General features: G+C 39.7%; 2 protein-coding genes and 1 pseudogene across 4 annotated transcripts in view; 2 read left to right on the top strand and 1 right to left on the bottom strand.

Annotated features, from left to right (window-relative positions):
- The window catches only part of ABLIM1 (actin binding LIM protein 1), a 390,799-nt gene extending 387,218 nt beyond the window's left edge, over nucleotides 1-3,581 (bottom strand). Inside the window, exon 1 of one of the 2 annotated variants that reach the window (XM_063710526.1) lies at nucleotides 3,365-3,581. The gene's annotated coding sequence lies outside the window, so the exon portion shown is untranslated. Of the gene's footprint in view, nucleotides 1-1,948; nucleotides 2,516-3,364 lie in introns of those variants that run through there. The other variant, XM_063710525.1, reaches the window with a different exon arrangement.
- Nucleotides 3,582-3,777: 196 nt separating this feature from the next.
- Nucleotides 3,778-26,077, top strand: part of FHIP2A (FHF complex subunit HOOK interacting protein 2A) — a 78,276-nt gene continuing 55,976 nt past the window's right edge. The window contains exons 1-6 of one of the 2 annotated variants that reach the window (XM_004050133.5): nucleotides 3,778-4,215; nucleotides 13,340-13,418; nucleotides 15,718-15,887; nucleotides 18,021-18,125; nucleotides 18,609-18,731; nucleotides 25,465-25,758. In XM_004050133.5, the coding sequence (XP_004050181.2) occupies nucleotides 4,171-4,215; nucleotides 13,340-13,418; nucleotides 15,718-15,887; nucleotides 18,021-18,125; nucleotides 18,609-18,731; nucleotides 25,465-25,758 (816 nt within the window). In that variant the 5' untranslated portion in view covers nucleotides 3,778-4,170. The remainder of the gene's footprint in view (nucleotides 4,216-13,339; nucleotides 13,419-15,717; nucleotides 15,888-18,020; nucleotides 18,126-18,608; nucleotides 18,732-25,464; nucleotides 25,759-26,077) is intronic. The other variant, XM_004050134.5, reaches the window with a different exon arrangement.
- On the top strand, nucleotides 4,222-13,331 carry LOC134759244 (uncharacterized; annotated as a pseudogene).

The following is a 26,077-nucleotide window of genomic DNA, read 5'->3' on the forward strand; positions in this document are numbered from 1 at the left end:
GTTGATCACATCTCATCTATCAAGTCTACCATCTCCTTCCTATTTCTACAGGGATGAACCCTTATAATCCTTGTCTAAACTTATACAAAAGCATCAGAAATGGTTTCCTGCTCCTAGTTTCTCCCCTTGACAAACAAACTTTGTGTTACAGCAGCATAGGGTTTAGTTAAGAGGTTTTACAAGGTGTGTTATGAAAGCTTCTGTCCTTCCTCCCAAACTCTCAATTTCCTGTTCCACAGAGGCAACCTCTATCAAGACTTTTGAAAATATTTCAGGAAAAAATTGTATCTGTACTGAACATGTACAGGTTTTTTCTTGTCATTATTCCCTAAACAATAAAGTATATCAATTATTTACATAGCATTTGTTGTATTAGGTATTATAGAAACCTAGAGACAATTTAAAGTGTATTGGAGATTGATGCCTAGGTTATATGCAAATACCACACCATTTTACATTAGGGACTTGAGCATCCTCAGGCTTTGGTACCCTTGGGAGGTCCTGGAACAAAGCCTCCATGGAGGATACCAAGGGATGACTTTTGATTCCTGGCTTTCTTCATTGTTGGCTTAGGATTCAGCTTTCTTAGGTCGGCCACATCAGAGTTAACCCATCTTATGGCTACTTTCTAATTCTGAAAATGCTATTGCTGTTCTCTCCTCTCCTAACTTATCCTTTTGGGCATATGCTTTGGAAAATCCCTTTACTGTCATTTTAGTGGGATTTGAGGAGGGAATGTTGCTAACAATTGATGTGTTCAACTCACAAATTCCAGAAGTCTGCCAAAATTTGGAAGCAGGTATCATCTAACTCTATTTCTCTTTCTTTTTTAAACTTTTATTTTAGGTTCAGGGAGACATGTGCAGGTTTGTTATATAGGTAAAACTCATGTCATCGGTGTTTATTGTACAGAGTAAACAGACAACCTACAGAATGGGAGAAAATATTTGCAAACTATGCATCTAACAAAGGTCTAATATCCCAGTATCTATAAGGAATTTAAACAAATTTATAAGAAAAAAACACAAACAACCCCATTAAAAAGTGCACAAAGGACATGAACAGACATTTTTTAAAAGAAAACATATATGTGGCCAACAAGCATATGAAAAAAAGCTCAATATCACTGATTAGAGAAACGCAAATAAAAACCACAATGAGATACCATCTCACACCAGTCAGAATGACTATTATTAAAAAGTTAAAAAAAGAGAGATTTATTTTTATCTCTTTTCTCAACACCATCCCAACTGGGTTCCAATTTTCTAGATTTTTCTGTGTCTTCACTAATTAAACTTCATTTTAGAAAAGGATTTAACAAATTCATTCCCCCTGAGGTCTAATGAATGACAGAGTTTGATGTGTTACATCTCCCAAGAGTATTTTCATTTTAACAAGGACTAAGTTTCTTATTTGGCTTAAGCCAAAGGGATAAAGGCATTAAGTTCTAACTGAGAAATTTCAGGTACCCACACCTAAGTGTTTTGGAGGCTAGGGGAATGTTTTCTTGTGTTTTCTCAAATCACAGGCTTTGGGGGCAGGTCCAACGGTGCCCATGTATTAAGCTAATTGATGACGTCAGAGTCACAGCAGGCATTCTAGGATGACAATCAGAAATAGGAATATCTGCTCAGTTACAATTCTAGTCCAACTTGTGTGTCTTGAAACCTAGACAGCAGGTAGATGAATCACCATCCTAAATATTGATATTAATCTAGAGCAAAACATATATTTTATTGTGTTTATAATAAGTACACAAAGATAGACATCATCGAATACACACAACTCTAAGTAAGACCTCCTCATACAATTAGTGGTTGTAAGGCATTTTGGAACTACAAAATGCCATATAAATGCATGATAATTAGATCATGAAACTAATTATGGCTAATAATATGACTAACCATCTTAAACTGTGTATGAATATAATAACAATAAGCATACATACGTGCTCGCAGTTGAAGCAGACACAGCCAGAATTTGGTAAGGGGCACAAAACAACAGAGGATGCCTCCAGCATTCTGGGGGTAGTACGTAGAAAATTAAGGTCGTATTTATCTGCCAAGGAGCACCGCAGGGATATAAACCACAAAAACAGGAGGGAAAAGAAGCCCAGTTAAGATCTCCTCCTTAATTCCTGATTTCTGGCCCTATTATTTTGCTAAATACCACTACCACAACTCAGAACAAGTATAAGTGTCTGTGCATCTCTTATTAGGGACTGGGCACTGTTAAAGTGTTTCACATATATTAATTAATTCCCACAACAACCTCAAGAGGTAGGTACTGTTCTCCCCTTTTGACATATAAGCAAATTAAAACACAAAGAAGTTAAATAACTTTCCACTGTGGGTGGCAGAGCTGGGACTTAGGCTACCCAGCCCCAGAGCCTGGCCAGTTACCCCCACTCCATATGACAGCCACCTTTTCTCTGTTTCATGAATCAATTACAGATATATATGTGTGTGTGTGTGTATACATGTATATATACGTATGTGTATATATACGTATGTGTATATATACGTATGTGTATATATACGTTTGTGTATGTATAAACGTGTGTGTATACATGTATGTGTGTGTGTGTGTGTGTGTGTGTATTTTTTTTTTTTTTTGAGATGGAGTTTCGCTCTTGTTGTCCAGGCTAGAGCGCAATGGCGCAACCTTGGCTCACTGCAACTTCCGCCTCCCGAGTTCAAGGATTCTCCTGCCTCAGCCTCCCAAGTAGCTGGGATTACAAGCATGTAATCCCATTACACCACCACGTTCGGCTAATTTTTTTTTTTTTTTTGTATTTTTAATAGAGACGGAGTTTCACCATGTTGGCCAGGCTGGTCTCGAACTCCTGGCCTCAAGTGATCCTCCCGCCTTTGCCTCCCAGAGTGCTGAGATTACAGGCGTGAGCCACCGCGCCTGGGCCAGATATGTATTTTCAGCACTGGTTGTGCAAAACTCACTCCCCACCTCATCTTAAGAACTTAATGATCCTTTTGGTAAAACACCAATACCAGCATAAAACAAATTTCTTCAGGATACAAATATTTTTATAATTTGTATTAACTCAACCTAAACTTTACCAGCCTGAAGTGCTTCTTCAAGGCTTGACTAATACACTGTTAGGGAGTATTTTAAGCAGCCTCCACCGAAGTGCTTAACCTTGTAGCTCTATTTATCTGCCTTAGGCATTTACTGGACTCCTTTCAGATTCTTTCCCTCGCTAATGTTTTCCGGTATCATCTGATAACTGAATAGAAAACGCTGTTCTGAATCACTACACCTCACTATCAACCATATCACAAATAAATTGTTATATATTATATATAAATATTATAATGGGCTATTTAAACTAAGCCAGCGGTCTTACCATGTGCTCATGTGGGATTTCCTGTTTCAATGTTGAATAATAATATATTTTACAGTTAGCAAAGCCATTTCACCTGCAGTCGTTGATTTGTTCAAAATCTGAGCATTTAAATCCATTGCCAATGTTTGCTTAAGGAACACTGTCTTCTTAACGAGTCTTCCAAATCGGTCCTTACAGGAAGAACCTCTGAATACTATACGCATATATGGACGGCTGCGTGTCCCTACAAAGTCAGCCTGTTACTTCCACTGGAGAAACAAAACTCTTGAGAATCGCTGAGCTGTAAAAATGTCAGAAAGCCGGTGTCCCAGGCGCCCTGAGAAAGCCGGGAGAGGGCGGTGGCTGCCCACAGGCCGCCTCCAGCCCCGCGCGAGGCCGAGGCCTCAGCGCGCCCCCCGCTCCCGCGGCGTCTAGCGGCGCCGCCGCAGGGCAGGCCTGGCCGGGCCTCCCCGGGCTGCGGCGGCGCCCCCTGCAGGCCGCGGCGGGCAGAGCGGGCGGAAGGAACCCGAGCCGGGCTGCCACCGTGTCCCAACCGGTGCCGCCGCCGGAGCTTCTCCGGGCCCCGAGTCCGCGCCGAACGCCCTCCTCGCCGCCCGCCGCGTCCCGGCGCCTTCCGGAGCCGCCGCGCCGCCCGCGCACACCTGAAGCGGCCGGGCCAGGCCCTGCCTCGATCCTCAGCTCGTCCTCCCTGCCCCGCACCGGCCTTCACTCTGGAGCGGCCCCGGCAGCCGCAGCAGGGGCGGCGGCGGCGGATCGAGGAGCTCTCCAGGTCGTCCCGGGAGAGGCTGCTGCAGTCCCGGGACAGGATGTTCTCCAAGTTCACCTCCATCCTGCAGCACGCCGTGGAGGCGGTAAGGCCGCGGGCTGCGGGCGCACGGCAGGCCGGGGATGTCGGCGGCCTACGCTCCCCGGCGGCCTCGGCCCGGCCCTCGGCGGCCCTGGCCCCGGTTGGGGTGAGGCCCCAGGCGGGCGCCCTGGGTGGCCGCCGGGTCGTGGGGGCGCCCGGGGCCTCGGGCCTGGCTCTGCGCGGGTCCCGTCGGTCCCTGGCTGCCCCAGGCCGGCAGTCCCTGCCCTCCTCCAGGAGCCGGGGCGGGGGTGCTGGGGAGGACCCGGCCGCCCGACGCCGCTCGGTGGTCGCCTCATTCCTCTGATGGGGCCGGGGGTTCGGGGAGCACCTGGCGGGGTCGCAGAGAGCTCCCCCGGGCTCCCTTAACGTTAACCTTCTCCGGAAAAAAAGTGGTCAGCGTTGAGCAAGACAAAAGAAACGAGCAAGCACCGCTTGGGCTTGGTTCTGTTTTGTTTTGGTTTTCGGGGGTAGAGGTGGGAGAGGCATGGTCTCGCTGTGGGGCGTCCCTGGCGAGGGAGCAGCCGACCAGCCCCCGGGTTGCTGGCTTTTGCTTTCTTGGGCCTGGAGGCCGAACTCAGCTGAACCTTATGTATTGATCTGAGATAGGAGTTTGGAGGGTCCAGTCGAGTTTGCTTTCGACAGCTTCCAAGCTCACCGAGCACAGAGACCATCTGTTTCCTTTCTTGTCTAGTTCTCTTCCTGGACACTCTTCGTTTATCCTGCAATTGTACTCTCCTTTGAGGGTTTTAGACACCAGCATAGAGACAGTATTCAAGTATCCTAATAGACTAATAAGTGAAAAGAAACTAAAAAGAAAATGCCTTGTCACTGTTCTAGTAAGAATGCTAGTTGCTTCACTTGTTTACTTTATTCTGGGAGAACTGCCCAAATTGAAAAATGCATTCTGTGCAGAAATAATTACTTTGCTAATTTTTACCATGACATTCTCTTCCTATGTTCATATTATGTGATAGGGCACTTTAAAATGTACACTTTAAAAATGTCAGATACAACAATGATTTTTTATGGGCAGGCAAAAATGGAGTTTTTGCCTTCAGTAATAAAAACAAACTTTAGTACAATTGTTATTTAAGTGATACATGGGAAGCGTTAAAAAATTTAGCTCTAGGGCAAGCTCTTGGGAAAATGTATCAAACAGGAAAAACAGGGTTTCATAAATGTAGAGCAGTATTACAGGGAGGGAAATGACAGTGGTAGACTTCAAGACAACTTTTAGTTTTTTCTTGCTTATACACACTCTACTTTTGTTGAAAGAATTTAACTGCAGTTTATTAAAACATTTAAATTTTGTTTTCTTTAAAAATACCAAGAATCATTTAATTTTATTTATTTATTTATTTTTTGAGACCGAATCTCATTCTGTCACCCAGGTTGGAGTGCAGGGGTGTGATCTCAGGTCACTGCAACCTCCGCCTCCCGGATTCAAGCGATTCTCCTGCCTCAGCCTCCCTAGTAGCTGGGATTACAGGCACCAGCCACCACACCCGGCTAATTTTTTTTTTTTTTTTTTTTTTTTTGTAGAGACGGGGTTTCAGCATGTTAGCCAGGCTGCTCTCGAACTCCTGACCTCAAGTGATTGCCCGCCTTGGCCTCCCAAAGTGCTGGGATTACAGGTGTGAGCCACCACACCCGGCCCGAATCATTTTATTTTAACCTTGAATATATGAGATACTTGGGAATACTTAATGAGATACTTGGTAATCAAAATTTACTATATTGCAGTCAGCTGTCTTATCCGTAGGCTCTGCACCTGTGATTCAACCAAACTCAAGTAAAAAAATATTTGAGGGGGAAAAAAATTCTGCAGAGTTCCAAAAAGCAAAACTTGAATTTGCCATATTCAGGTACTGCCTTGAATCCATGTGAATGAAGTGATGTGTAGGCATTGTATTAGGTATTAGAAGCAATCTAGAGATGATTTAAAGTATACAGGTATGCATAGGTTATATGAAAATATGCCATTTTATAACAGGGACTTGAGCATCCTCAGATCTTAGGGGTGGGAAGAGAGGTCCTGGAACTCGTCCCCCACAGATACCGACTATATTTATATCCTTTACCCATCAGGCTAGTATTTACAGAAATAAGTACTTAGAAAAAGAAAGACGGCTTTCCTGCTCTCCTAGTAAAGGCTCATTTTTATCCGGAGGCCTGTGTTTTCTTGTCCTCGTTATCTTTTTATAATTGTATATATTAGCATCTGCAAAATTATCTGGCTCCTGCTCTGTAATATCCTTAGCCTACTTTGCTGAGGTTAGTGAGAAAAAGTTAGAGTGGCTTGTGTTCACCTAGTCCTGAAATTAACGCATTGCATTTAGAAGTGTAATGTTTTCATTTGCTTAGACCTAATGTTTTCATTGGTGGTACCACCCATCTTATCTTGATAGGAGGTTAAATCTCATGAAAAATGTTTGATGTTCTATACTAACCTTTTTTTTCCCCCTTTTAATATTCTCTCTTGGGAATGAACTCATATGCAATGATGAATAAGCCATCCTTGTGGTATTTGGATAGTTTTTTTGTAGCCCAAGGTTAGTTTCCAGTTATTCAGTTCTGTTTATTAATTTGCTTGATATTTTCCTCTATGAACCAATCTTACCATTCCTCAGTTCATTTCATTAGCTCTTCTGTGTGTTCCTGTTCATGTGTACGCCCAATTAGCATTTCCTGATGCAGTATTCCAATTAACATAGTTATCAGGATTATACAGAGACAGAAAATACCTGGATGCTGACATGAGCTTTTTTCATTATTTTGTTGGGTCAGTCTGTGGAGTAATGCTTTTCCAATCATTTTGGTATGATTACTTTCCAGGTTTCCTTATTTAATTGGTAAGCCTTCAAATGGGTTTTTAATTTTTAATTAACTATTTACTTATTTTTCGAAACAGGGTCTCTGTCACCCAGGCTAGAGTGCAGTGACATGATCATGGCTCACTGCAGCCTCAACCTCCAGGGCTCAAACGATTCTCCTGCCTCAGCCTCCTGAGTAGCTGAGACTATAGGCCAGCACCACCACACTCAATTTTTAAAAAAATTTTTTGTAGACACTGGGTCTCACAATGTAGACACTGTGCCCAGGTTGGTCTCACATTTTTGGGCTTGAGTGAGCCTCCCACCTCCATCTCCTAAAGTGCCAGGATTATAGTGATGGAGCCATCATACCTGGCCCAAATAGTTTTTTTAGTGTTGACCGGATGTATTCATTTAAGTGAGGCTTAAACATAGAGTTTTTCTTACTGTTTGATTAATGGTTTCTCCTCACTCCCTGGCAACTACTTACAACGTGAAAAATATGACTAAGATATTTTCCAAAATTAATATTTGAAAATGTGTTATTAAGCTGATAGACTGCATTTTGAGTATGGAAGATAAGTTCACACCTTCTTGATTAAAAACAAGAACTGTAATGTAACTCCTGCCTCCCTTTTTAGAAATGACAGTCTTCTCTCAGTATAGAGATGATTGGCCAGTAAGAGTCTTATGAAATGAATCTGTTCTGTTAGCCAGTTGCCACATGTCACAAGTCTGAATTCAGGCCTTTCTTGTAGTTAGTTCCGGGGTTAGATTGGATTGTTTTAACACAACTTCTTCAAAAGATAGATAAAACTCTTTCCATTTAGTACAATTTGGTATTTGTTGAGAGCCTAGTCCTCACTAGGGAATGTGCCCAAGGGCATGTTCCTCTTAAATTCCAACCAGTTCCACCCTTGCGGGCAGATTTATTCCAGAGAGGATAAAGGACAGTGTCAGGGAAGAGTTTTATCATTTTAGCTAATTCCTTTAATGGAAGTCATCTTTCAGAATGTAAGTGCAATGTTTTCTTTTCAAATTATAGTTAAGAGTTCATGATGATTGTTGAGACTAGCAATTCCTTAAAAATCTCCTGTGCCCTGGAAATTCAAACCACAAATCAAATGTATCTCATGTTTTCTCAGGCATATTCTTTTCCAACAAGTGATCTCTAGGTTCAGTTCTTCACTCATTCAGCACATGTCTTCTGAGTCACCACGAAAGCATGGCTCCAAGTGAGGGAAACAAGGTGGACTTGGTATGCTTGTGTCCTTGGTCACAATGCTTACAGTCTTATATGGGAAACAAAACAAATATACAAGTTAGATTACAGAATAAGGAATGCCTAAGAATGTGTTCTAGCCCATACAGCCAGACAGAATCATGTTCCATTCCTGCCTCTGTCCCTTCCTTCTACACTTGGACAAGTTACTTGATATGTATACATTTCCATTTCTTCATTATAAAGGGAAATAATTAAACCTATCATAGAATTGTTGTGAAGATTAAAATGAGATAATGTACATGAAGTGCTTAGTGCAGTGCCTGGCACATAGAAAGTGCTCAGTAAAAGTCAACCATTATTGTCATTTGGATGATTGGTTTAGCCAGTGAACTCTATAGGAGAAGGGAGCAAGCATTTAGGATTGGAGTTGTTATAGAAGGCTCTCTGGAAGGAAGTGAGCAAGACTTTAGAGAGGCAGAGAAGATGGGGAAGGTCACTAGGAAAGCTGGGGGCAGAAAGAAGCATTTAAAAAATCTGGGAGTGGCGTCAGGCACAGTGGCTCACACCTGTAATGCCAGCACTTTGGGAGGCCGAGGCGGGCGGATCACCTGAGGTCAGGAGTTCGAGACCAGCCTGACCAATATGATGAAACCCTATCTTTACTAAAACTACAAAAATTAGCCAGATGCGGTAGCATGCGCCTGTAATCCCAGCTACTTGGGAGGCTGAGACAGGAGAATCGCTTGAATCTGGGAGGCAGAGGTTGCAATGAGCCGAGATCACACCATTGCACTCCAGCCAGGGCAACAAGAGCAAAACTCTGTCTCAAAAATAAAATAAAATCTGGGAGTGGAATGTTGATGATACATGAGACACAGTAAAAGCAGAGGTGGCTTTTAGAACACTAGTTTTCATCTGAATTATCCATCTAGATACTTTTGTGTGATGGGTATATTGGACACAGTCAAGACTCCCAGTTGAAGGCAATGTTTCCTTGGGTAAGTCAGTTAACCGATTTTGAGTCTTCAGAGTTTGAGCAAAATAGGTTTATCACAAGAGTTTAAGATCATACAGTATTTGCAAAATTTGCAGTATTACACCTGGCACATAACTACTCATTAAAAGGCAGTGACTTCTGTGTTATTTATGTATTTATATATATTATCAAATACTTAACTCTGTGTCATGCCTGAGTTGGAAACCAGAGATTGAGTGATGAAAAAGATGATACAGTTCCAGCCCTCATAGAGCTGACAATCTAGTGGAAGAGATGAATAATTAAACAATGACAAAAGTGGGATATGGGATAAAAGAGAGCAAGCCAGCTGGTAAAGAGTATCAAGGCATAGGCCGGGCCCGGTGGCTCACGCCTGTAATCCCAGCACTTTGGGAGGCCGAGGCGGGCAGATCATGAGGTCAGGAGATCGAGACCATCCTGGCTAACACGGTGAAACCCTGTCTCTACTAAAAATACAAAAAATTAGCCGGCGTGATGGCAGGCGCCTGTAGTCCCAGCTACTCGGGAGGCTGAGGCAGGAGAATGGTGTGAACCCGGGAGGCGGAGCTTGCAGTGAGCCGAGATCGGGCCACTGCACTCCAGCCTGGGTGACAGAGCGAGACTCCATCTCAAAAAAAAAAAAAAAGAGTATCAAGGCATATATAGGGACTCCATCCTAGGCAGGAAGAGCCTGGTCAAGCTTTGCAGAGAAAGCCAAGTCTAGTTAAGGGTTTCATGTCAACTTGGGGTTGAGATAGTCATTGCATGAGTTTTTAAAAATTTAATTCTCTGTGTTGTAAAAAATTAAATTGGAATGTCTTGGTACTGATTCATAATTTTTTTTTAACTCAGATTATCAACATTTTTATGCAGTGATAAAACAGGTAATTTGCATGTTAGAATTAGTAATGACAGTTTACTAGAAAGTTTTACATAAATAAGGACATTTATTCATGTTTGAACAAGATTGTTACTAATCTAAGTTATTAGCAATTGAGAACTATTTAACTCTCTAGTTAAATAGGTTTCTTATTTAAATCTAACTCCTGGAGGGAGGTATTCACAAAGTAACACCATTCTGCTTTGAATTTGACTGTAACCTACAACAAGGGTCCTGACACAAATGCAGTAAGACTTCTCTGTCTAGTGACCAGAGAATACAGTTTCAGTTCCCTTGAAATACAGTTAAATCCCACTCTTGAAATAATCTGGAAAAAGGATACTGTAACTCCTTATATACCCAGGAGGTTGCCTTGGAAAAATTTAACAAATCATAGCATTTACACTTAAGAAATTAGGTGCAGTTCCTGAAACAACAAATTTCATTTGGGTTTGTCCCACTCGTGAATGCACCTAACTGTATAAAGGTAGTCTATAGAAGTCAGGTCCAAAAAAATTAGGAAGAGGTTTTATTATTTTGAGAACATTCTAAAAACAAGTGGCTGATTAAAACTTTTTTTTTCCTAAACATTTTAGGAAGATGATACTGTTTTCCCAAGTTAATACTTTGATTCTTAATTTTCTTCTTAATTTTTTCCCTCAATCTCCCATAAGTTTTTTTCTCCCCATGTTCTCCTTGAAGTTAAAGTACTCCCAAAGATTTTAACTCCTTTCTTGCAGTCTTTTTTATTTTTATTTTCTTGAAAATAAGGTGAATATTTTATTCTCTTAACACAGTACGATTTACAGTGGAAGATATTGATAATTGTTGAAATATTTTCAGGTCTATTTAATTCCATAAATACATTTCATCTTCTTGATTGAAACACTTAAGATGTTTAGACCAATATTTCTAATTTGGACAATAGTTCGGAAATTGTTTCGACAGGGTTGCCAGCTCTGAGGTGGATGCTGAGGACACCAAGAAATCAAAATGGTACCAGTAGAAGTGCAAGAATAACATGACCTCTTTTAGGTCATCTGTTTAGAGGAAGTCTATGACAATGGACTCTGGAGAAGTAAAGAAACAAAAGAATGGGTACTCCATAGGCAGGGCAGCCCCAAGAGCTACTAGTTGGCTATTTTTCTAGTTATTTATTGATCATATGCTAAACAAGGGATGGCTTATTCATGAACTTTCTGGGGAAAGGGGTGGGCCATTCTCAGCCTTGAGAGTTCCTCCCCTTTTTAGACTATATAGGGATGGCTTATTCATGAACTTTCTGGGGAAAGGGGTGGGCCATTCTCAGCCTTGAGAGTTCCTCCCCTTTTTAGACTATATAGGGATGGCTTATTCATGAACTTTCTGGGGAAAGGGGTGGGCCATTCTCAGCCTTGAGAGTTCCTCCCCTTTTTAGACTATATAGGGATGGCTTATTCATGAACTTTCTGGGGAAAGGGGTGGGCCATTCTCGGCCTTAAGTGTTCCTCCCGTTTTTAGACTATATAGGGATGGCTTATTCATGAACTTTCTGGGGAAAGGGGTGGGCCATTCTCAGCCTTGAGAGTTCCTCCCCTTTTTAGACTATATAGGGATGGCTTATTCATGAACTTTCTGGGGAAAGGGGTGGGCCATTCTCGGCCTTAAGGGTTCCTCCCCTTTTTAGACTATATAGGGATGGCTTATTCATGAACTTTCTGGGGAAAGGGGTGGGCCATTCTCAGCCTTGAGGGTTCCTCCCCTTTTTCGACTATATAAGGATGGCATCTTTCAGACGTTGCCATGGCATTTGAAGGCTGTCATGGCACTAGTGGGAGTGGCTCTTGGCATGCTAATGCATTACAATTAGTGTATAATGAGCAGTAAAGACAACTGGAGGTCACTTTTGTGACCGTCTTGGTTTTGGTGAGTTTTGGCCAGTTTCTTTACCGAATGCTGTTTATCAGCAGGGTCTTTATGACCTGTATCTTGTGATATCGGACCTGTGACCTCCAGTCTCATCCTGTGACTAAGAATGCCTAACCTCCTGGGAATGCAGCCCAGCAGGTCTTAGCCTCATTTTACCCAGCTCCTGTTCAAGATGGAGTTGCTGTGGTTCAAAGGCCTCTGACAACACTAGGACTAGGGGAGCTCTCACTCTCTTTCACTCTTTAAGGAAAAGAAATGTAGAAAGTGTATGCAAATCCTTTTCTATCCATTTAACACACATTTGAAATACTTGTAGGTTTGCTATAAGATGGCTGAGGGGATATAATTTTGGGCATAAAACTTCTGAAGTAAGTTTTAGAGCTAAAATGTTGAGCATTTTTGACTTTGTGGAATTTAAATTGTTAGTATCTTGTTCAAGTAGTTATTTTGCTAAAAATATGCACTGCCTAATCCAAGCTTAAAAAAGAAAAGATTTACATTTGTATGTCACTGAATGTAGGGTACAGTTTTAATCTGATTACGAAGTTGACTTTGGTATATGTTTTAGTAGTGATGATGTGGAACTAATTACATAGCAGCTTTTTACTGTTTTGCATTTCAAAGTCCTAGGTACAAAGATTCCTGGCTATTAGTAATTTCATTTTACTGATATGTCAGTAATAGAATATTGTTTCGTTTTCATTTAATATACCTCTGAAACCTACTTTTTTTTTTTTTTTTTTTTTTGAGCTAGAATCTCGTTCTGTCATCCAGGCTGGAGTGCAGTGGCGCAATCTTGGCTCACTGAAACCTCTCCCTCCCAGGTTCAAGCGATTCTCCTGTCTCAGCCTCCCCAGAAGCTGGGACTACAGGCGCACGGCACCACGCCTGGCTAATTTTTGTATTTTTAGTAGAGATGGGGTTTCACCATGTTGCCCAGCTGGTCTTGAACTCCTGACCTCAAGTGATTCACCTACCTCAGCCTCCCAGAGTGCTGGGATTAGGGATGTAAGCCACTGCCCCCAGCCTGAAACCTACTTTTAAAAAAGTGTCAGGGGAGGAAAAAAAAGCTCGATACTGTAGTTTAATAATGTTGATAAATATGTTTTTCCTCTTCTTGATAACTCATTTTTACTTTCTTTGATTTGACTTATTTTGTTTCTCTTTAATATCTGACATATAAAAACAAAGTTCACCCCTTATTTTTATGCTACCTTTGCATCGTAGTAGATAAATACAGAGTTATAAGTTATGGGAAACTTTCAATGCCATTTTCTTAATTGTTGTGGTCTTTTGTTTGTGTAGCTTGCACCTTCTCTTCCTTTACAAGAAGATTTTGTTTATCACTGGAAGGCAATTACCCATTACTACATAGAGACTTCAGGTAAGGAACAATGCTGATATTAACTGAAAATTTGTGAAAGTTAAACAGAAAATTTGTGAAATACTAAAATATTTTTAAGTAAGTCTTCAAAGTTATATTTAAGTTTATAGACAATCTTATCTTTGTCTTTAAGATTCAGTCACTCATTTAAAAATATACCTGTTGAGCACCTACTACTGTGTGTCAGGCATTGTTGAGGCACTGGGGGATAGAACAGTCCGTCAAACAGACAACACTGCTGTCCTCACAGAGTTTATGTATTGAGTGGGAGGAGGCAGACAGTATATAGACAAATACGTATAGTGTGTCAGATGATAAGCGTCAAGGGAAAATGAAGCAGGCTAAAGAGTACGTTGGGGTGGTGGGAGTGGTCAGTTGGCTATTTTAGGTTAGAGAAAACCTCATTGCCCAATATGACTTGTGAGCTGAAATCTAAAGGATAAAGAAACCAAGCCTGCTAGATATCTGGGGGAAGGATGTCTTGGGAATGAGACCTAATTCACAAACCCTCAGGCCCAGAGTATGTGGCACGCTTGGCATATCCCAGGAACTTTAAGGAAGCCAGTGTGGATAGAGCTTGAACATTCATTCTTTCTTGGAGCGTTTGTGTATATAAAGGCTACAATTATGGGGAAAACACATTTTTAAAAAGTAAATTGCAAGTAAGCTTACAAATCATCTTTTACTAGTGCTAGGCTACTCATTTTAGAATATGAAATGAGACATAACATTTCTTGAATTCTTTGTGCTAAGGACTGAGCTTTATTATTTCATTGAATTCATATAATAGTACTCACTAGTGTTTATTAGTTCCATTTTATAGATGTTGGTGACTGATGCTTACATAGTTTGCACCAGTTCATCCAGCTGAAAGTGACAGAGCCAAGATTTGAATCCAGGTTGTCTAACTCCAGGGCCCATGCTTTTAACAACTGTCCCATACCATATCAAACTTGATACATATGTCCTCCTGAAAACAAAGGTGACCCTTCTCTATCCATTGTTTTCTCCATAAGGCTTAGCGTTATGGTTTTCTGTGTTAGTATACATACAGACAAAGCAGCATATCAGTACATAGCATACCAGAATTGTGTTGTTCAAACTATAGAAGTACAAAGTAAATGAAAATAGAGACATAAGTAAAGAATTTGGCACTTCCTAATGTATTTTGTATTTAAATGTTCTATAAAACTTCACATTTTTAAGAGTAATTTAACCTTAGTATAATAAGGATGGGTTGATAAAACCATGGGATGTTTGAGTCTAACTGTGATATGTTAAAAAATATCACTAAATTTTTATTTTATTATAAGAAATCAATAATATTTAATAAAAATTCTCCTGAGAAGCAACTTCGAAAAACAGATTTTGGAAAACAGCTATACGTTAATGAGAGATGTCAGTAATTTTAGTAGAGGGTTTTCCTTTTGGCTTCTCATTTTAATAGAAGAAAATGAATTAGGGACATTAAATGACAGATTTCCCAATCCTACAAAGTAACGTAGTAGCAATCCAAAACAGAATCTGTCCTCTTCATATATCCCAGGTTATTTGCCTTCATGTTCAAGGCCAACCTATTTCTATTTAAAGAAACTTAAAGTTTAGATCTTCTGAGCTGGCTAAGTGAAAAAAATATTTTAATTATAAATACACATAGAACATTTTTGATGTGACGTGTATTTTTCCTGGTCATGTTCCCATTTCCCACAAAAATAGCTCTTATTTCTGAATTACTGTGGATAGATGAATGTTAGCTTATGGAATGTATTTCAGATTTTTTTTTTTTTTTTTTTTTTTGAGATGGTGTCCCTCTCTGTCGCCCAGGCTGAAGTTCAGTGGTGCGATCTCTGCTCACTGCAACCTCCGCCTCCCAGGTTCAAGAGATTCTCCTGCCTCAGCCTCCTGAGTGGCTGGAATCACAGGCGCCCACCACCACACACAGCTAATTTTTTTGTATTTTTAGTAGAGAGGAGGTTTCACTGTGTTGAAAAGGCTGGTCTTGGATTCCTGACCTCAGGTGATCCACCTGCCTCGGCCTCCCAAAGTGCTGGAATTACAGGTGTGAGCCACCGTGCCTAGCCATATTTCAGAATATTGATTCAGTTTTGGGGTAAGAATGTGACAAAATGCATCATCTAAATTCTAGCAGAGATAATCATACTGTGTTTATAAACCTCACTTAAGTGTGTAGTTCAGATTTTTCTTAGTTTGAATAGGAAAAGGGAAATACAGAGTATTTTAGGTACGAATATGCAGTTTAAAAATGTTTAAATATTTGATGAATTTTTTTATTGTTTAGATGATAAAGCCCCAGTGACCGATACAAATATTCCATCGCATCTGGAACAGATGTTAGATATACTGGTTCAAGAAGAAAACGAACGGGAATCTGGAGAGACGGGGCCATGTATGGAATATTTGCTTCATCACAAGATCTTGGAAACATTATACACCTTGGGGAAAGCTGATGTAAGTTCCTAATCCACACCATGTTCTTGGGCATTAGTACATGCATTAATGTCTTATGAATAAAGAAGCTGCCAAATACTTGATTATAGAGGTACATATTGAACATGGCAGGATTCAAGTTAAGATTGTGGAAAAAAGAAAATTATGTAGCCTATACAAATATGTCCGTAGAGATAGAAAGATTCCAAACACTCTAGACAACAACTAGTACTTGGCTGCTTAGAATTCCAATGTAAACATTTATGAAAATAAACTCAAGTACATGAGCTCAGAATAAAAAAAGAGATAAAAGGAAGTCAGTTAAAATAGGATTGAAAAATAGGAATTATTTGTCATAGTCCTGGAAGAGAATGTCACTGATTATTTTGACACTAACTAAACTGTTAAGTGGAGCCAATTTATATTTTTTAGGCCTGATGAATTTTGAAAAATCTTTACAAAGCTGAAATTAGGATATCAATAATATTTTATATTGCAAAACCTTCAAATTACTTACAGAGGCAAGTTTTCCAGCCGTGTGGCGGAGTGAGGGAACAGGAGAGCTTTGGGTTCAGATTAGGAGGCCAGGCTTCCAGTCCTGACATCATTATTCACACACCGTGACCATCATAAGTCTCTTTGGTTAATCTTCCTCCTCTTTAAAATCCAGGAAGTGTTTGCTAAGGGGCCTCCCCAGCCCTAAACGTCTATATAGTTCTGTGAATTTCTATGATATATGTGAAAAAAATTAAGCTAAAACAAACCTATAGACACATTTTCATGACAAAGACAGTTATGAATAGTAGCATGCAAGATGATTTCCTTTTGTCTGTCTGTAATACTCTAATTTACTTTTAAATTAAATTCACTCAATTTATGTTTTTTAGGCAACACACCTGCTCCCTAATATTCTGCAACTCATTCTCCTCCTCCTTTTTCCTGTCCTTTGGAGAGAAGGATTGTTAATAATAAATTGATTAATTGATTTTTGAGCAGAAGTTAGTAATTGTACTTCTAGTAAATTTATTTTAATACTGGTGATTGTAAATATAATTTAGTGGTTTATCTAAATAATGTAAAGTATTTGCTAGCTTAAAAATATTGTGCATAAGATTATAGTTTATACTATTTCCAGATAGCATGTCTATGATGATGCTTTGGAAATACTTATTTTGTAACTGTATTTGAAATGTGAAGCAGTATAAGCAGCTTAATTAAGGAACTTAACCTTGTTAATTCATACTCTCTTAATCTGCAGTGTGAGTGATCATTGGGTTTACCTACTTTTCAGCAAATACTTAAAACAACTGGCATTTTATAAAAACTAATTTATTAAACATTCTTTGCCTATTATAATCATAATGTAAATAATTTGATTCATATTATGATTATAATAGGCAAAGAATATTTACAGTTGACCCTTGAACAACATGGGTTTGAACTGTGTAGGTCCACATATAGGCAGATTTTTTTCAACCAAACATGGATGAAAAATATAGTATTTCCAGGATGCAAAACCTGCCTATGCAAAGGGCTGAATTTTCACATATGTGGGTTCCACAGGGCTGACTACCAGAACTGAGTGAGTGCAGATTTGGGTATAACCGTGTATACCGAGGCACAGCTCTAATTTAAAATGATGTTAGGATAAAATCACAACAGTTTACACCATAGGTTTCCTTTTATTTACATGTGTGTTAGGAGGCTTTATTTACTCCTACATATATATGATGGAAAGTTGTTGATGACATGTCTGTCATTAGTGTAAGTAACAAGATTTTGCCTTTGTTCCGGCGGGGTGTTAACTATTACAGTTTCATGTTACCCCAGCATTTAGAATATAAACAGGTTGACATTGACTGCACCAAGCTCTAATCTCAACAACATATTATCACCATGCTGTTTGTAACTACATGAACCTGTGGTCTCACATGCTGTATTATGGTCTCAGATATACAATATTATTTCTAGAGTACCTGTCATTAATATTTGATTGAAAATTTTATTCTGACAGTTATTAACTGGCCAGTTGCCTTGTCTTTTCAAGGTGGAATACATTCATATACATTGTCTCTCCAATTTTTTAAGCTTTTCAGTAAATGTGTTTGCATTGTCTGTTGTTTTCCTGTTGGCTTCCTTTTTTCCTATACCCAGTGTCCTCCGGGAATGAAACAGCAGGTTTTGGTTTTCTATACGAAACTTCTGGGAAGAATCCGGCAGCCACTACTTCCACACATTAACGTGCACAGGCCAGTGCAGGTATTTTGTTCCCCCTACATAAAATTATTTTGTTTGATTTCTTTTAATGTTGAAATAATTTTATATTATTTTTCTGAGAGTAAAAATAATGAAATTATTCTAAAATTAATATGCAAATTAGCAAATACTTGAGCTTTCTTTATTCATCACATAGCATTAAGTGTATTTACAGTGCACTTACAGTCTTTCTAATTCTCTTTTAAAATTTTATACATGAATTTTCCTTGGATTTTACCTCCATGACATCTGAAGGAGAATTTATTATATAACTCGTTAATTATTTATGGTAATGAACTTGAAAATTTTACCACTAGTAAGTTTATTTTGATATAGATAATTATAAATATCATTAGTGTTCTGATTAATGCAGGATATTTGCATTATATGAAAAATTTAAATATCCTTAAGGTAAATGAATGGTTATTTTACAAATTTGTAAAAAGTAGCCTGAGTTTAAAAAGTTAAAAACAATTGTTTTCACAGAAATTAATTAGACTCTGTGGTGAAGTCCTAGCAACACCAACAGAAAATGAAGAGATTCAGTTTCTTTGCATTGTGTGTGCGAAGCTGAAACAGGATCCCTACCTGGTTAACTTTTTCCTAGAGGTATGATACACTTTTTGTCAACCTTCAAACTGTAGTTATATTAAGATCATTATGAAAATTGAATTCTGTGAATAATATTAGAAGGAGCTCTATTTTGCAGGTTATTAGCTTGTTTTATTTCCCAGAATTATTTTTCCTTTAATATCACTATTTTATTCTCCTGGGAGAAAAGAATTTCAAAGAATGCAGTTGAGCCAGATATATGAGGCGGTACAGGGACTGGACAGATACAAAGTCATGGCTTAAAAGAGGGCAGCTTGAAGGTTGAATCGGAGATAGACAAGTCACAGAAGTTGATATGCTATCATATTTTCAGCCAAGCTTGCCCTAGTATGTAGCATGGGAAATCTGGCCTGGGATAAGGATGGCATGTGCAGATTTGGACAAGATGGAAAAAAGCACGAGTTATCTCTCCATCCTCATAGCAGTTGGGATTGCTGTAGTATTTTGTACTGTTTTGATAGCCATAGTCACCAAATCATAGTTTATTTAAATCAAGTGATATTTTGGATTTTACTCCTAGATTTAAAGTAAAAAATATATTTTTGTACTTTTTGCCTTCATTCACTTCTTTTTTTCAGCAGTGAAGTCATTTTGGAATATTTTAGAAAAAATGATTATGTTGTTTTTGTCCTTGTTTGTAATTTATTTTTATTTTTATTTTTACTTTTTTGAGGCAGGGTCTTGCTTTGTAGCCCAGGCTGGAGTATGGGGGCGTGACCATTGGTCACTGCAGCCTTAACCTCTCTGGTTCAAGTGATCCTCTTACCTCAGCCTACCAAGTAGCTGGGACTACAGGTGTGCACCACCACACTTGGCTAATTTTTTAAGTTTTTTTGTAGAGACAGTGTCTCCCTGTGTTGTCCAGGCTGGTCTGGAATTCCTGAGCTCAAGTGATCCTCCTGCCTCGGCCTCCCAAAGTTCTGGTATTATAGGTGTGAGCCACCACACCTGGCCTTTTCAGTTTTTTAAAAAATATTTTTCTGGCCGGGTGCGATGGCTCACACCTGTAATCCCAGCATTTTGGGAGGCTGGTGCAGGTGGATCAGTTGAGGTCAGGAGTTCGAGATCAGCCTGACCAACATGGTGAAACCCCGTCTCTGCTAAAAATACAAACCTTAGCTGGGTGTGGTAGTGCACGCCTGGAATCCCACTTATTTGAGAGGCTGAGGCAGGAGAATCCCTTGAACCCGGGAGGTGGAGGTTGCAGTGAGCCAAGATTGCAACACTGCACTCTAGCCTGGGCAGCAGTGTGAGACTCTGTCTCAAATAATACAAAATACATAAATAAATTTTTCTTTTTCTTTTTTTGGATTAAGATATAAGTTACATAAAATAGAATTCACTCTTTTCAGTCTGCATTCTGTGAGCTTGATGAACACAGTTGTGTTACCACCACAATCAAGATGTGCAACAGCTCTGTCACACTACCCCATGATCCTTTGTAGTCATCCCTTCTCCACCCCTACGCCCTAGCAGTCACTGATCTATTTTCCATCCCAATAGTTTTCTCTTTCCCAAAAAGTCATAGCAATGTAATTAGCCTTTTGATTCTGGCTTTTAAAGTTAGCTTATTGCATTTGAGATTCATCCATGATTTTGTTCCTTTATGTTGTTGAGTACTATACCATTGTATGGATGTACCACAGTTGTTTATCCATACACCAGTGAGGGACTTCTGGGTTGTTTCTAGTTTTTTACAATTGTGAATGAAACCACTAAGAACATCACACACAGATTTTTGCGTGGATTTAGGTTTTCATGTCACTTGGATAAATACCTAGGGTAGGATCACTGGATCATATGGTAAGTGTGTATTTATTTTCATAAGAAACCGCCAAACTGTTTCCCAAGTGGCTTTGTCATTTTGCATCCCATCAACAGTGTACGTGAGCTCCTGTTGCTCCATGTTGTCGTCAGCACTGGATGTTGTTAGGTCTTTGTTTGTTTTGTTATTTTTAAATGTTAACCACTCCAATAGATGGGTTTGTTTTCTATTTTACATTACTAAGTAAATTAGGATTCTATTCTGGACTCTTAACTCGAATTAGGTAAGCAGTTAAGCTGTAAAATTTCATGAATTTAAATTTCTAGGTGGTGGTAAGGACTACGCATGCCCTTAACACTCATCATGCGCATCGTGTGTTGTTCGTGATGTGCGTTGTATTTCGTATCATCTTTTGCAAATTTGCTTCAAAAGGGCTGGAACAGTCTTATGATTTTGCATTTCTAAAGATTTATAATGATATTAGAATTTTTTTTTAGTTGTTTGTATACTTATGAGAAATATCTCAGTTTTGCTGAGATTTTTCTTCTCAAGGTTCATTTTTGCTAAAGCTTTCTTAGATAACCTTAGTGTACTTGGAATGCATGTATTTTTTTTCCCCAAACTTAAGCCTGGAGAATTTCTTTCTCAAAAATTTCTGAAACTTGTTTTCTAAGTGCATAGCATAGATCAGAAGCAGACGAAATATGTAGGCTTAGGTATGTTCATGGTGAGGTATACTGTATGTACCTGTCTTCGGAAAAACATTTACATTTAAACCTCACTACAGAGAACACCCCTCAGAATTAGTGACACATCTGCTTTGTGCAGTGTTTTTATGACATATTTCTCATATGTCATATATGAGAACCTACCTGAGGTGGTTCTCCTACCACTCCTGAGGTGGTAGGTGTCTGCATTTTTTTAACGAATAGGACTATTCATATGTGTTTAATGTCAGTTACTACAGTCCCCCAGCACTGGTTATTTAAGTGCATTTTATTTTCTCCTGCTAGTCAGTATGTTCGTTGAGGACAAGGATTCTGTCTCATTAATCTTGGGTCCCCACAGCTTCTCTAGAATCTAGCACAATGCATAGGAACTGCTCAGTTAACACTAAATGAATGAATCTTTAGGGAGATGCAGCGTTTTGTTTTTGTTTTTGTTTTTGTTTTGAGATAGTCTTGACTGTGTCGCCCAGGCCGTAGTGCAGTGGTGCAATCTCGGCTCACTGCAGCCTCTGCCTCCCAGTTCAAACGATTCTCATGCTTCAGCCTCCCAAGTAACTGGGATTACAGGTGCACACCACCACGCCCAGCTAATTTTTGTATTTTTAGTAGAGATGGGGTTTCACCATGTTGGCCAGGCTGGTCTCAAACTCCCAACCTCAGGTGATCCACCCACCTCAGCCTCCCAAAGTGCCAGGATTATAGGCATTAGCCACCATGGCCAGCCAGAAATGCAGTTTTATTACTTATAAGTATAGATAAGAACAAAAGTGCTTTGCAGTTCTCAAGCATATATTCCCTGAAATGTCATCTTCCTCTATTCATTACTGTCAGCCAATATTTGCATCTACTATTGATTAAATATATATGGTAGATGAGTTAGAAACAGTCTTTGCCGGCCGGGCGTGGTGGCTCATGCCTGTAATCCCAGCACTTTGGTAGGCTGAGGCGGGCAGATCATAAGGTCAGAAGATCAATCAGGATCATCCTGGCTAACACAGTGAAACCCCTTCTCTACTAAAAATACAAAAAATCAGTCGGGCTTGGTGGCCCATGCCTATAGTCCCAGCTACTCAGGAGGCTGAGGCAGGAGAATTGCTTGAACCCAGGAGGCAGAGGTAGCAGTAAGCAAAGATCACACCGCTGCACTTCAGCCTGGGCGACAGAGCAAGACTCTGTCTCAAAAAAAAAAAAAAAAAGAAACAGTCTTTGTCCTAAAGGAGTTTACAGTCTGGTGAAGACAGTAAATGAATGTTCAGATACCGTAATCTAAAGTAGAGTAAGGTGAGAATCAAAGGAAAGATACAAAGTAAATTCCTTAAGTACTTATAGGATGGAGAGATTCATCAGCTCTAGGTCATCAAGAAAGTCTTCCTGGAAGAGGTCATCTTTGAAATGAGGCTGGGCGCGGTGATTCACACCTGTAATCCTAGCACTTTGGGAGGCTGAGGCAAGCAGATTGCTTGAGCCCAGGAGTTCAAGATCAGCCTGAGCAACATAGCAAGACCTCATCTCTATAAAAAATAAATAAATACAGAGAAATGAGCCTTGACAGATGTTTAGAGTGGGTGAACATAAGGAATGAAGATATAAAAGTTTGTGGTGTGTTCAGGAAACAGTATAATTAAGATGTGTGGCAAGAAGCACCTGAACTATGATAGACTAAGTATTGTCAAAGGCTTTGAATGACAAGGTGAAGAGTTTATTCTTACTTGTAGATACTGGGGAGCCATTAACTATTTTTGAGCAGGGATGTTATTATGTGATGGTGTCTGTGCCTTAAGTTAAATTGGCAGCAGCCTTTTATATGGCAGATTCTTTGAGAGGAGAGATAAAATCAGGGAAACTAATTTGGAAACTGATGGAGTAACCCAGGCAAGAAGTAACAAGGACTGCGATCAAGTTGGAAGCAGTGGGTTGGAATGAAATGCCTAACTTCAGACTAGAGGTAGGCTCTATATGGCCTTGTAACTGCTCAGATGCAGAAGCTGGGAAAGGATGATTTGAATGCTGGAATTCCTGAACCAATAAGGCTGCTGCTAGTAGAAAAACAGGGGCCCCAAGGGAGCTGATTTTGAGGGGAAGATGATAATTTTGGTTCCGGATGCTTTGAGTCATCATGATTTCCTGATGGAGATAATTAGCAGGTATTCGGTATTGCAAATCTTTGATTTGGGAGGGAAGTTTAAGTTTAAGAGATTTAGAAGCTATGTGTGTGACTATGTTGTGGGTACTGATGAGATCCCTAAAACAGAAGGGGAACAGTTTTAGTAGGAACCAAAGTGTTAAAGCCACAGTTCCTCATCACCTAGGAAATTTTTCTAAAATGCACATTCCTTGGCTCCACCTCCAGATATTCAACAGGTCCGGATGGGACCCAGGAATCTGCATTTTTATCAAGCCCCACAGAAGACCAGGATACCAACAATCTTGAGTCTTACTTTGAGAAACATTGATTGAAGGACGGAGTGCTATACTAACATCCTTCCTCTTGCTGTTCTTATTTGAGACGCCTCTCCCAACAATATTACTAGTATTTTAAATTGAATGAAATGTTTTACTTTCATAAAGAGTATGATATACCATTGGTTTTTTTTTTTTTTTTTTTTTTTTTTGAGGTGGAGTCTTGCTCTGTTGCCCAGGCTGGAGTGCAGTGGCATGATCTCGGCTCACTGCAACCTCTGCCTCCCAGATTCAAGTGATTCTTCTGCCTCAGCCTCCCTGGTAGCTGGGATTGCAGGCACATGCCACCACACCCAGCTAATTTTTGTATTTTTAGTAGAGACAGGGTTTACCATGTTGGCCAGGCTGGTCTCGAACTCCTGACCTCAAGTGATCCGCCTGCCTCAGCCTCTCAAAGTGCTGGGATGTGAGCCACCGCACCCGGCCAGTATGCCATTGATTTTGTTGGAAATTGGCAAATTGTTTGGAGTATTCATTGAGTCCCATAGAGTTGTTTTCTTTTAATAAATATGTTCTGTGAACTCAATTTCTCAAGAAGATTGGTCTAACCTATACTTTTAACAGCAATAAAAGTGATTTATAATTAGTATAATATAACTTTGGAAGTAGAACCCTGAATTCATTCAGACTTTAATATGTTTCTATGATGATAGGCCCTGGGAGAAGTTAGTTTATGGTGAATTTTAACCTACTTGTGTAATTTGATTTCTGCTCTTATGTTCAAATGGAAAGCAAGATACTTTTGCCTTGAAGCTAATAATTTGCTAATTTGCTTCAGTTAAGAGTCTCTTTGTGTTTTGGTGTGTGGATTGGGGGAGGGAGCACCAGCATTTCAAGCAAATCTTGTTTCTATCCTAAAGACACTGGTAAAAATGTCCCCTGAGTAGTTTCTTGGGTTCTCTTTTTTAAAATTTTTTTGAGACAGGGTCTTGCTCTGTGCCCAGGCTGGAGTGCAGTGGCATGATCACAGCTCACCACAGCTTCAACCTCCCAGGCTCAAGCAATCTTCCTGCCTCACTCAGCCTCCCAAGGCCTAGGACCATAGGTGCAAGCCACCACACCCAGCTTATTTTATTTTATTTTTTTAGTAGAGACATGATCTCACTATGTTGCCCCATCTAGTCTCGAATTCCTGGGCTCAAGTGATCCTCCTGCCTCGGCCTCCCAAAGTGCTGGTATTACAGGCATGGGTCACTGTGCCCAGCTTCTTGTATTCTTATAGAGTAGAGGTTTAAGGAAAAACTTAGAAAAGATGCTTATATATTTGAGAGAATTTGGGGGCTTTTGCGGAAACCTTCAGTCTAATGCTGGCAACTTTTGAACTTTAAAATATTTTTATTTGTAAGTTTGTACTTCCTTCCCTGCAAACCCCACCCCCCCCGACCCTATGATCTTATAAGAATTAACATTGAGGCTATGTAGTTACAGTAGTCCAGTGATGAGAAAAAAGTTAACTGCAATTGAAACCTCCTGAAACTTTTTTCCTCACTAACATTAGTTGTTTTAAGCAGTAGTCAAATTATCAGTAATACTGTTCATTGCTTATGGTCAGTGTAAAACATTTTGTAGTTAGTATGAGGAGTGTGATAAACTCCTATGCAATGGTAAAATCATTCTAAAACACAGTTTGTTAAAAGTCAGAATATTTTCATGTGACATAACATCTATTGCTACTTTGGCTAGGCATGTGGAATGTTATAGAAAAATCCATTAAAATATTATTTTTGGCTTAAAAAGTTATTGATGTGAATTTTATAAAACATATATTCCTTTTCAGAATAAGATGAAATCACTGGGTTCCAAAGGAGTACCAAATGTAATTTCAGAAGATACATTAAAAGGTCAGGATTCCTTGTCAACAGATACAGGACAGTCCCGTCAACCAGAGGAACTATCTGGTGCTACTGGAATGGAGCAAACAGAAGTGGAAGATGAGCCTCCTCATCAGATGGATCACCTGTCCACAAGCTTGGATAACCTCAGTGTCACCTCACTGCCAGAGGCCTCGGTTGTTCGTCCAAATCAGGATTACAATTTAGTGAATTCTTTGTTAAATCTTACTAGAAGTCCTGTGAGTTATGGTCCTTACTTTTTTCCCCCTAACATTATTTCAATAATGCGCATTTATTTATTTTTTTTAATTTTAATTTTTAATTTATTTTTTTTGAGATGGAGTCTTGCTGTGTTGTCCAGGCTGGAGTACAGTGGTGCAATCTTGGCTCACTGCAACCTCCACCTCTGGGTTCAAGCGATTCTCCTGCCTCAGCCTCCCTAGTAGCTGGGATTACAGGTGCACGCCACCACACCAGCTAATTTTTGTATTTTTAGTAGAGATGGGGTTTCACCATGTTGGCCAGGCTGGTCTCAAACTCCTGACCTCAGCTGATCCA

The sequence above is a fragment of the Gorilla gorilla genome, chromosome 8, assembly GCF_029281585.2.
Source record: "Gorilla gorilla gorilla isolate KB3781 chromosome 8, NHGRI_mGorGor1-v2.1_pri, whole genome shotgun sequence".
In the NCBI taxonomy this organism is placed as follows: domain Eukaryota; kingdom Metazoa; phylum Chordata; class Mammalia; order Primates; family Hominidae; genus Gorilla; species Gorilla gorilla.